This window comes from Lutjanus erythropterus, chromosome 8 (genome assembly GCF_056507025.1).
Source record: "Lutjanus erythropterus isolate fLutEry1 chromosome 8, fLutEry1.hap2, whole genome shotgun sequence".
NCBI classification, from domain to species: domain Eukaryota; kingdom Metazoa; phylum Chordata; class Actinopteri; order Lutjaniformes; family Lutjanidae; genus Lutjanus; species Lutjanus erythropterus.
In genome coordinates, this window is record NC_139324.1 from 4,580,126 (window position 1) to 4,592,484 (window position 12,359).

The window sequence follows — 12,359 nt, forward strand, 5'->3', positions numbered from 1 at the left end:
AAGAAGAATGTAGTTTCATTTCGTTGGGACATGAAGTCCCTGGGGGGCTCATTCATAAAATGAACTTCTGAGCAGTTTTGATTTTAGGTAAGAGACTTACCCAGAAAACCACATATAAGTGGTTATTTATAAAACCTGACTTTGATTTGGAAATGATCTTATCTCTCAAGTTCAGACATGAAGACATGAAGCTGATTTTGTGGGTATTCCACATTTGGGACGCGCAAGTCTGTGGTTAACTTTGCATCAATTTTATTAATTTCATTAATTTAGTCCACCAGCTAATATGTGTAGCCTGGCTTCAACCAAAGAGTTTGCTCCTCTCTTTGGGGAAAATTTAAGGTAGATGCTGTCAATTTTAAAGGTGAATACATAACAATGACAGCTCTCATCCAAAAATGGGTACTGTAGTCCAAATTCAGTTGGAGTGAGTTGTTCCCCCTGCTCCCCTCTTCCTCCCCAGAAAGATGGAAGCTCAGGCAGGCTGCAGAGACAGTGAACCTACATGAGTGCAAGACGAGTAGTGCAAGTAGTTTCATAACAAGATGACGAGTCCTACACTTTAAGTTGGAGTTGGAGTTCTGTGGCTTTACTACTTTCTTGACTCTGTTAATATATTGCTCAGTGTAACTGTTATACATCTCCTCTTTATTAAAGATTATTGATGATTTCTTGCAACTCATGAATAGACACAAACTCATTCTCTGAACATTCATTCATTTTAACTCCATGTAAGGGTTTGGCAAAAACAACCCCAGATGTTCTCTGGGCATTTTATGATGTAGTACAGAAAATACAGCACATATTTCTCCTTTAAGTTAATAAGAGATTTATAGATCACAAATGTGTAAGTTACAAATGGATCTTTTAGAACCTGCATAAGCAAAGTTTTCTATTTTCAGTATTTTTTTTTATGAATCAAACACAAGAACTCCATCAGAAATTATTTTAAGCTCTTCAATATAAATCAAAGAACATTTTCATAAATGTGGTCTCAACAGTTAAATGCATGAAGATATTTTTAAAACTTTAAAACTTAAAAAAAATTGTCAAACTCTACATTACTTGGGTTAGATAACAGAAAATGAAAGCTGACAGCACCAGGGCATGACCACTGAGATGAATACTAGAGAGTGTGTGTGATAAAGTCAGGCATTAACGGCGTTGTGAGAAAAAGCCTTTGTGTAATTGGAGGGGTGATAAGATGATGTGGTTTGGGGAGTGCTGGGCTACATTTCCCACAATGTGGTCAGAACCTGTGCAGCACAATGTTACACAAAAAGCATCTGTGTACAAAAAGTGTGTGTTTCTAAATAAGGATAACAAGTGATCCATCCTCAGCTGTACCCAGAGACTGGAAACCATCACTGCTATGAAATGAAACACCAGGATTAGACTGTGATGAAACCCTTAATCGAAGTAAAGGTGCTTCTCACTGTAGCAGGCGATGCCACCTCCAGATCCATGGGCTCAAAGATGAGGCTCATTTGCGGTGACATCTGAATGATCTCGCCGCTCATCAGACACAGCTTCTTGTTGTCATCGAGTACAGTGTTCATATTCTCAATCCACACGGCGTCCACTGGGCCATCAAAGATAAGCCATTTTCTGTCTGGGCTCTAACAGAAGGAAGAAATAGGATTACTCACACCTTGAAGGAACATTCGCAGCACAATTTATGGCACAATTACATGTGTATACATCAAAAGAAAGGACACAAACAGTCACCAATGAGTACACCAATGTGATCTGCTGGCTTTTCTTCTTTATTTATTGTAACCAACCAAAATGTAAATAATCATATCAATCAAGTATAGCTAAAGGAGAGCCATGTGTAATTCTTGATGTTAAGGCAGCTTGAGGGATCTATGGATGTAAGGAGGCATTAACAGCCAGACCGACAGTCAGTCAGACACATAGATAAACACTTAAACCTTTAAACTCAGGGGAGACTTTTCACTTCAAGGAAAAGACAAGCTAAATTTACCAGAAGGTTGGCCCCTGCAGTGTTAAAATATGCAATTTTTTTTAAGTATTCATGGAGCTTTAAAGTTTAGAAGAAGAGCTTAAAAGTGCACGAAAAGAACTTGCGTTCTAACGCTTGGTTTATGAAGACAGTGCCTGTATCCTTTAATCGTATGCTCATACTGTTTTCATTTCATTCCCTCTAAATCCCCATGCATACTTTCAAGGTCACAAAGGAACTCCTGTGCATTATAATCTAAGTGAGGAATGTTTGCTAAATGAATGAAATTAACACCTACACTGTCATAATGGGGGTTGACAACAAGAGTCAATTCTCCAGTTAAATGGACTGGCAAGGGCTGTGCTTTAAATTGATTTGTTGAAATATAAACAAATGGAGATGCCTGGGCTGGGGCCATCTGGTGCTTGAGAGGGAAGTGTGTATGCTGTAATGTAATGATCTGACAGAGAGCGTTGGCACTGAAAGAAAAAAAAAATTACATTGTGTATGCAGCGAGTTTAATACATTACACTGCTGCTGACTCCAGATTAGCACACAAAAAATTAGTTTAGTAAAATGTGATGCAGGGAAAAAAACAAAAAACAAAAAAACGAGCAAAACAAAGACTTTTGCCTAGAGAGGAAAATGAGTTTTCAGAAACTGAATTAAGACCAGCCTTGTTCTCGTTTTCTATTTTCATTGCATCAGTATGTACTGCCTCGGCTGTCATAACCACTCCTCACACTCCTTATTCATTGACAAAAAAACAATTTGTAAAATGACAACTTTATATACAGAGACAATTTTTAAAATGACAAGTTCATTTGGAAACAATTTGAGAATAGGGCGAACAAATGATTTTCCATTATGACATGCACCCACTGTCATCTGTAAATCGTCTGTCCGTGTGTGTCTAGTGTGTGTGCGCATGACTGAAAGAGAGTTATTGAAGATCTAAATTTAACAAGACAGCAAAATGTTTCTTTTGTTTACCCTGTCACTGCAGCCTTTCTTTCCACCAGCTTGAATTTAATTGGAGTGTCATGCATATTGTAGAATGATCCATTCTAAACTCTGAAAACTGAGACTGAGCAGACAATAATGTATCAGAGTCTCTTCTTGCTGCACAGCTCCCTGTACAACAACAAAACAAGCTTTAAGGTTTTAACCCATAGAAAGAAGTGCAATGGCGGTTTTCTGAACCTGCAGAGCTTCTCTCAGCTACTGTCCAGCATCACCTGCACTGCACGCTACGCGCTCCGTTAAGCTGTGAATTAAGGATTTATTTGCCAGAGCTGATGATTGCTGAGACAGTGAAAATACAAACCAAGATGTTTTGGTGAGTTTTATCTACTTTCTGTAAAGCTTGAATGAAGCTGACGATGATGTGGAAGGAGTCTGGTGAGTTTGGCAAAAGCAGTTAAACACCTCACTCTCATGATCCCTTCCATAATGTTGTCAGACACTAACAGTATCAATCTGAACCTGTCAATTGGAAAACCAAGCACACAAGAAAGCGTCACCTACTCTGTGTGATCCGTGGGCACAACTGGATGAGGTGTCTGACAGCATGTCAAACTGCCCTGTGTTTCTATCACTCTTCTCCTCTTCCATCACAGATAGTTTTGTGGTTTGTTGTGATTTTGAGACTCGGTTTATAAGGTTTACAGCCTGTCATGCTGTTACATTCCTCTGTGCACAATGACACAGATAAAAAACAAGAAACTACTCCTTTCACCCTCTCTCATCAACTGGCAGTGCATGTGGTCCCAAGGATATTATGTTTAGTGCACCAGCTAATATAAAAATATATTTACAATTCCCTTCAATACCTCACTGAAATGTTTTCCCTGCGCACATGGTAAAATGCACTGCTATGTTTGATTAATACTGCTGAAACTGTACTTATTTTTCTTAAGACATCTCAGGCTGTTCATCACCCATTTTGTGAACCCTAACCCTATGAACATTTTTATATTGTTCCACTTCTTTATACTAAAAAAATGGGAAATTTTGGAGGTAATGATATTTATAGCTTACAATGCAATGGTTACAGGCCTGCTTGAAATCAAACTGGCCTGTATGTGACCCATGATGTAAAATGAGTTTGACATCCCTGCTCTAGATGCTGCCTGAAGTCACTTGTCACCACTTGGGGATAATCACACCCTTAATTTTCCAGTGGAATAGTTAAATAAAGGGTCAGATTTGCTTACTTTATTATTTGCCAGTGTATATATTAATGACAACTAATAAAATGCCACGTAGAGATACTGTATAGCATTCACAATAGAGCAACCCCAAAAAAAGTACCATGTAGGACTGGGCCATCAGACATACAGAGTATACTGGCAATTGTTTTTTGGGGGGCAATTTGTCTTCTTTTTTGCTAATTTAATGATAATAGAAATGAGTAAGAACTGCTGCTCAGCACCAGACTCTTATTCAGCTGCACAGTACACAGCCATCAAACTGAAGAACAAGTGTAGAGACAGAATATTTTCACATCTAACTCAGTGAATTAAAGATTAATTCTGACCAAACCAGAGCTGATGATTGTTGGAACAGTAGAAAGACTTAACACGATGGTTTTGGTGAGTTTTATTTTATTTCTGTCAAATTTAATTAAGTGTGTTTTAGAATAACTTAATAAGGCAGTAATGATAGTCTTGGTAAAAGAGAGAAACTTGAATTCAGAGGGTATATGGTTGTATTTTCTGTTTAATAAGGAAAGTAGGGATAAAAATATTTCCTTTCTTGACGATGATGCCTTTTTGAGTCAAAATAAGTGGTAATTCAGGTTTATATGCTATAAAGTTTTTTTTTCTCTCTAAGTAAAGTATGTACAGCAATCAGGCAGAAATGACATCATTACTGAGATGGAAAAAAAAGTGTGTAGAGCAGAGAGTTTCACAAGCCATGTCGTCAAAAGGCCCAGTTTGACACGACTGAAATGTTAGATGTTCAAATCAAAAAGGAACCTGACAGACTGTGATCCAGCTGATGCTGAATAGTATGATAGGAACTACACTGCATGCTCCTCTGAGAAACATCATCTTTAAAAATGTTTATGTCTCTCCCACAGATTAGCTTCTTTCATAAAGACAGAGTTTGTCTCTTTGGAGTCTTTTGACAGATGTGAAAGAGCGCCTTTATTAAGTCTTTTATGGTGGACATGTTCAGAACAACAGTTTTGCGCGTCAAAAACTAAATGCAAGGTTATATTTTTGTAATGCCTGACATTTTTGGATGAAAAAGAGTAAAAGCCTCAATGAAATTCACAGAGCATAGTAGACTAGCACAGATGTGAAGTGACATACATTACAGTATTTGGCTGGGTTGTATATGACCAAAATACAGGATCTCCAAGGAGCTCTGTATGTATTTTTAGCAGCCCATATAAACATAGAGTACTTTCTCAGGCAAGGACTCAATCAATGACCTTGAGAAATCTCTCTAAGGATACCAACAAAAAGGCACCGTCCTTGCTCATCTCCTCAGCCATGTCCTCATTCACCAGGAGGTGTGGCATCTCCACAAGGATAAATGATGTGGATTTCCCACCTTCCATTATGACTGAGGGAGCCATTCTGACAACAATCAACAGCTTCTGAGCCTTTCAGCTCCACAACAACAAACATGGAGGAATGTTTATTTGACTTATTTTATACCAAGTCAACAGAAAATACTTCTTGAGACTGGCGTCACAAAGATTTGACTATGCCTTAGATATAAGAGATAGTCAGACTTTAGACAGATGTCTAAATTTGTTGCACAAAGCAGTGTAGTTCTTGACTATTCTGAGTAGGACTATGGCACAATGAATTCTGGGTAAATTAAGACCTTTTTTAGATAAAAAAAAATATTTTTAACAGTGACAAGGAAAGTTTAGCAAAGGGTGTAACAATACAAAAAATCTCTTCATAACAATGTTAGCAATCCACAAATTAGCCTGGGGGTAAGTTGTCTAATTATTTTGGCTACAGTTATTCAGTCTTTATTTTTGTGAAATGTTTTAACTTGCAATAGACTAAGAGCAAAAATAAGATCAGTTTAACCCCGGAGACTAGTCTAAAATATCTTTGTGAAACCAGCCCCAGATTGACTGGCAGGAGCCCTGAAACACCTCAAACACAGTACCAATTCACTGCTTTTCTAAATTGCCTGCAATGTATATAGACCCTTTTACAGTTTGTAAATAATGACAAGGCTTTTGGCAACGGAAGTATGGCAGACCACAACAACTTGTGGTTGCAAACACCAGCAGTTTTGATTGCGTCTGCTGTCCAGTCAACACATTTAATAGCTTCCAGCCATAGACACCAACAGCTCTGAAACAGTCATGATCCTGTCAGAATTTTGAACAACTTACACACTTACTCAACAAACAGACATTTTGTTGATTTTGGTGCTGGTAAAATGTCTAATTCAACCTTTGCTGCTTGATAACTCATCTGGATGACTGGGGGAGACCACTGCTTCTGTGGCCGCAACGTACGCACAGCTTTTCAGTGACTGAAAAGGGTCTATTCAGTCAAAGTTAGCCATGGCAACAGTACATTTGTTTTGTGCTTGATTACTACTTAAATATTTTCAACCACATTTTCCATAAAAATACATTCTTTTGTATAGAAAGAAAGCAAGAAAGGGATTAAAGAACTTTACCACAGTCTCCTCAGTAGGATATAAAAGGGTATAAAATTATGGTTTCAGTCAAAGTCAACATTTTAAGCTATTATTTGTGAACCTATGCGGTATTAAGCACGTAGAAAGCTGTGGGAGCCAGCGGGAGGTGTTACAGCTCCCACAGATCCTTTGCTAAATTGGCATCATATCTTTTTGTTTATGCAGCATGAAATATTAGAAGAATATGTAAATTTTACCAAATATATCAACATGGGTGAACAATGTGTGATATACTGAATTTCAAGTGCTCTGTATCTAAAAGAAGAACAAGTGGTGTGTGACTACCTCTGCACAGCTCCCAAATTATCTGTACGGTGCCTGTCGCTGAATCAACATGCTGCTTCACAACTTAGACAATACCAGTGTGTTTGTTTGCTTGTGTCTACACCAAAATAGTTTAAAGGGATAGTTTGGATTTTTTGAAGTAGGGTTGTATGAGATACTTAGTGATAGCCTTTATATTATTTGCATTAGATGGTGGTCACCACGCCCCCAGTTTGGAGAGAGGCAGCAGGAGTGCTAAATATTGCTCTCTCTGGCTCAAGGAGACATTGGCGAAAACATTGCTCAGCTTCCATGCTGGTACTCCTCTCTGCTTCTCCAAACTGTGGCCATGCCAATCCCCATCTACCGTAGATAATACACCAACTACGGATAAGCAAGTAAGTAATTGAAGTTGATTTGTATAGAACCTTTCACAGATAGAAAATCAAAGTGCAAAACCAAATATAAAAGACTGAACACAACACAAAATAATGAATTCTGGATTATTTGAGGTGAGGTTGTATTGCACTTATCCTGACTATTCCTTTAAACTGCTGTACTCTGGCCAGCTGTCTTACCTGAGAGGCAGCGAAGGATCTGTAGCTGACAGCGAGGATGCCATCAGACCACTCGTGAGAGACAGGGTCAAACTGACCATACAGCTGGCCCATGGTGATGGATTTGGGATTGATTACTGTGATCTGTACCTGGTTCTCATCCATCAAACCCTGGTGTAACAACCACAAACACACAACAGAGAGAATACTCATTAGAGATATCATAAACTGAAGAAAACACGATGCACAAACAAATACAAATTAGATACAGGACAGTATATAAATACACTCTTGAAAAAAACAGCATGATGAGCCATTCATTTGACCAACTGTCTATACGACAACTGAGGACTGAGGAAGAGAAGCAAAAACTGCAACAAACAGCTTTTCAGACAAGGTGTCACTTTGAGTTAAAAACAATGAGAAAAGTGAGCTGCTGGGAAAAAAAAAAAAGAAAACAAAAGAGGAAAGAAAAAAGGGGAAGGGGGGTCGGACATGATCAGTGGATGTGCAGCAACAAGGATGACGATGATAAATGTGGCATTCCCAGGCGTTCCATCAGCAGGCCTTCATCTGTCTCCTTGGTGGGATGCCTCTCAGCCCTCTCAGCCATGTAAATACAACAAGCCAGTTCTGCTCTTCTCTGTGAGATCGATAACTACTAAACAAAGACTACAGCTCTGACAAATTGGATGGATGTGTTTACTTGGGACAAACATGTACCTCAGATAAGCCTTGGATATTGAGTTTAACACATATTTTTACTTGACATGAAGGTTTATATTATTTTTTTTTACTGACTGAGCAAGTTCATGTCCCAAGGACTCAAGAAACCACATGAAAATTTGCAATAAAATACTATTAAAATGCATGGTTAGCCATCTAAAAAGAGGCTTTTTATCCAAAATTCCTGACAAATGAGCCAGGTTAATACCTGACACAAACATAACGAATAAGTTGGACCTCAAGGACAACTATGGGGATAAAACGAAGAAGACAAAGTAGTTACAGTAGCTATTGATCAAGGTCTCACTGCCGCATAAGGAATCATGAAATATAGTTTAGCGACATACAACTTATAATTTTCTTAATTTCTATTAACATTATTTTAAATTATAATTTCTTCACCACAGTTAGCATACCCAGCTTTTATTTAGTAATTCATATCGTTTACATTCCTCTACAACAGTGGTTCCCAACCTTTTTTTCCTCCCCTGCCTGCACACACAGAAAAAGAATAAGTGATTAATTCCAAATCATTATTGTCAAAAACTAAAATAATTTATAGCTGTTTGCATTGCAGGAACCTCTGCTTTGAGTAAGTGTTTCTTTTCTAAAATAAGCTTAACATTTTAATTTACAGATGCAGCCACTTGAAATTTCCCCTCCCTTCTGAAAACCTTTCAGAAGCCTGCTGATGTCCGGTCAGTTTACAGCCAGTTTTCAGCCTCTCCCCCACACCCCCACCCTCCTGGGGGTGTGCCTAGATTCCACTGTAACACGTCCGTTCATGCAATTACAAGGTGTCACCATGAGATGGCGCTTCCCTCACAAAAACACAAAAAACAACAGACTGAAGGCCACTGAAACCCGGACTTTCAGTGGTGGAATGTAACTAACTGTGTAACTAGCAATTTTGAGGTACTTTTACTTTACTTAGTAGTATTTCCATTCAATTCTACATTATCTGTCTACTCCACTATCTCTACTACTTTTATTGTACAACTTTCATCTTAAAGATTTAGTTAGGCCTATTAGTTACAGTACTTAATTTATTAATTTTTTGTAAGCCTAATGACCTTCACCTATACCTGCTACAACATCAATGTTATGAATACAACAATAGTTATTAAGACAAATATAAAAAAATGTTACAATTGCCCCATGTCTCCCCATCTCAAAATATTGAATTAGTCTCATAGAATAATGAGAAATATTCTAAAAATAACTTGGTGCCTGAAAATAATTACTACGTCATTTTGAAAAAGTTGCTCATTAATTTAAGAGATAAAGTCGTTTTTTGTTTGTAATGTGAAGAATTGCAAAAACTTTTAAGAGGTTGTTCAGACATCGACAGTGACGATGTGTCGTTGAATGTTTGCATCAAAAAGTCTGTACAGTGCATTCAGTGTGATGATCTGTGTGACAATCACATGTGACGTAGGGACAAGAAGGCACATTGTAATGCTAATGATGTTCATGGGCTCTCTCACCTTCCAAAATAAACAGTAAGATTTTATTTTGTGGACACTCCTTTTGAGTTATGAAGTTTTCTGATTTTTTTTTTTTTTTATCACAAATGCATCCTGCATCAGATCTCCCCATCTCAAAATATTAAGTAAGTCTCACAGAATAATGAGAAACTCGAAAAACAACTTCACTCAAAATAGTTAGTAATAACTAATACTTAGTACTTAGATACTTAGTATCTAAAAATAATTACTTAAGTAATTTTGCTCATTATTCTAAGAGACAAGGAGACATATGAAATCATTATTACAGATTCTAAGTCTTTTTTTGGATAAAATCTGGCACAGAGCCAGCCCCTGCTGTGTTGTGGCAGCAGCTTGTGAAGGCGAACAGAATGTGTCTGTCTCACCCTTAATATCATGACTTTGAAAACACCAAATGACTTCCTTTAACAAGTTTCATTAGTTATAAAATATGAAGAATTGTAAAATGTCACTTTTATGAGGCTGTATAGACATCGACACTGATGATGTGTTGCTGAATGTTCAAGAGCCAATACAGTACACTAAGTGTGATTAGCTGTGTGACAGTGGGGCTGAGAAACCTGTTCAGATGGCACATTCACTCATTCAGCTGGAACAAAAGGGTAAATCGTAATGCTAATGATGTGATAAATTGAACAGTCAAGGGGGTATTTTTACTCCCTGTAGAAACAGCCATAGAAGCTGCGCCCTACATTACCACCACATCAGGTTGCCTAGCAACGGCCATTGTTTACTCAAGACATCTTATTCAGACTGTATGCAAGCTGTACTTACAATAGACTAAATCTATCTTAGGATTTATTAAGATAGAAAAAAAGAAACACCTGACCATATCAAAAGAAACAAATATTTGAGAAACTGACAGCTTCAGGACGAGAGAGGAGGGACAATCGGGTGAGGGAGAAATATCGATGTGACTGACCCATCATTTTCACCTGATCAATCGTCTTCATCTGAGGAGGAGGAGAGCTCTGTGGAGTGTATCCATGTACTGTGAGGGAGAGGTGTGTGTGTGTGTGTGTGTGTGTGTGTGTGTGTGTGTGTGTGTGTGTGTGTGTGTGTGTGTGTGTGTGCATGAGTGACAGAGAGAGGGAGACAGGTGCGTCTTTTCCTGCTGAAGCGCCAATGCCTTTTAGTTTTGACTTCTTCTGTCTGCAGCTAAATAAATAAATGTCACACTTATTATTCGAAGTTAACAACTTCTGTCAATGACACCTTTTGCCACTGCAGATGCCGCTACTTGTTAAGGCAGAAAATGACCCAGCAGCACCCCACTGAATAAAGACAGCCAAAATCTCCTTAAGAATCCTTTCAACTTGTCACACGTGTGTGAGAGCTTTATATAGCTTTGCTTTTTAACTTTGAGTGATCACTGACTTTATCAGATTGAGTATGGAGTAACCTCAGGTTGCACACCGTGCCAGCCTTCTGCTGCCAGCCTTCAGAGAGAATCTGTCTCAGCTTAATATCATGTCCTTGAAAACACCAAATGACTTGATTTAACAAATTTCATTAGTTTATAATATAAAGAATAGTAAAATATCACTTCCATGAGGCTGTTCAGACAAACAGCGACAGATCAATGAGTTGAAGTCAAGCTGCCAGCAGCAGGCGTATTTCATGGTCATGTACAGTCTGAAAGTCAAAATAACAATAAAAAAAACTATGTAATCATTTCCAAAATTCACAAGATATTTTTCTCTAATGACATATTCAGTTTTAGTCTGTATTTGTTGACATTTAGCCTTGGAAAAACAACATTTAAAAAAGGTAAAAAATAAATAAATAAATAAAAAAAGATTGCTCTTGGCTTTCACACATACTGTGAACAGAGGTACACACCTAGCAGGGTGGTCTAAAAGCAATCTAACAGCACCATAAATTACATTCATATAGCCACAATAATGATATACATTATAATTCATCTTGGTACCACTGCAGATAAAGTCAGCCACTCAGACTAGTCCTGCAAACGCAGTTTTTTCTTGCTGTACATTGCTCAGTTCGCTCAGCAGTAAACTGCTTCAATTCCACACTCACTGCTCCTCCTGTTGGATAGATAGACCATTGCAACTGGTTTCTACAAATAGAGCTTAGGGGTGTTACAAGTCGGCCCCACATTCTCTACATCATCGCGGGGGATCTCATTACACCCACAAGCTCTGCCAGGTCACAGCAGGGACCTGCCACAGATCAGCCAGGGCTCTACCAGGGAGGAACAAAAAATTTGAGGCGGCTGCATCTGTAACAACCCAGTGGAAGGTTTACACACACTCATCTCTACGAAAAGAATAATAATGATTCATTATCACAGAGCTTGAAAGGTCACAGAGTTGTGGCCTTGCCTACTATTTTGTACGAGGACAAAAAATGTTTCTCTTTAGTATACAGACATTTGTATAAATTGTGATTATTAAACCTGACCTTCAATCAGCATGAGGGTAAGATGATAATGACTGAATTTTCATTTCTGGATGAACTATTCCTTTAATACATGCAAATCTAATCCTGACAACCTCAGAGCAGACAAAGGCTTAGGGACTCCCTGTGATTTTGGCCGTCTCCCTAGGGCGGGGCCAGTACCCCAGGTTGGGAACCAGTGCCCTACAGCCTACTACAGTGATACTCAACTTTAAGGCCCAGAGGCAAAAT

The 12,359-nt window shown here is 38.3% G+C and overlaps 1 protein-coding gene across 1 annotated transcript in view; it reads right to left on the reverse strand.

Moving 5' to 3' along the window:
- The window catches only part of dnah7 (dynein, axonemal, heavy chain 7), a 127,006-nt gene that overhangs the window by 68,969 nt on the left and 45,678 nt on the right, over window positions 1-12,359 (reverse strand). Inside the window, exons 31-32 of the mRNA XM_084724267.1 lie at window positions 7,495-7,644; window positions 1,437-1,619 (exon numbers count right to left, since the gene is read on the reverse strand). Coding sequence (XP_084580393.1) covers window positions 1,437-1,619; window positions 7,495-7,644 — 333 coding nt within the window. The remainder of the gene's footprint in view (window positions 1-1,436; window positions 1,620-7,494; window positions 7,645-12,359) is intronic.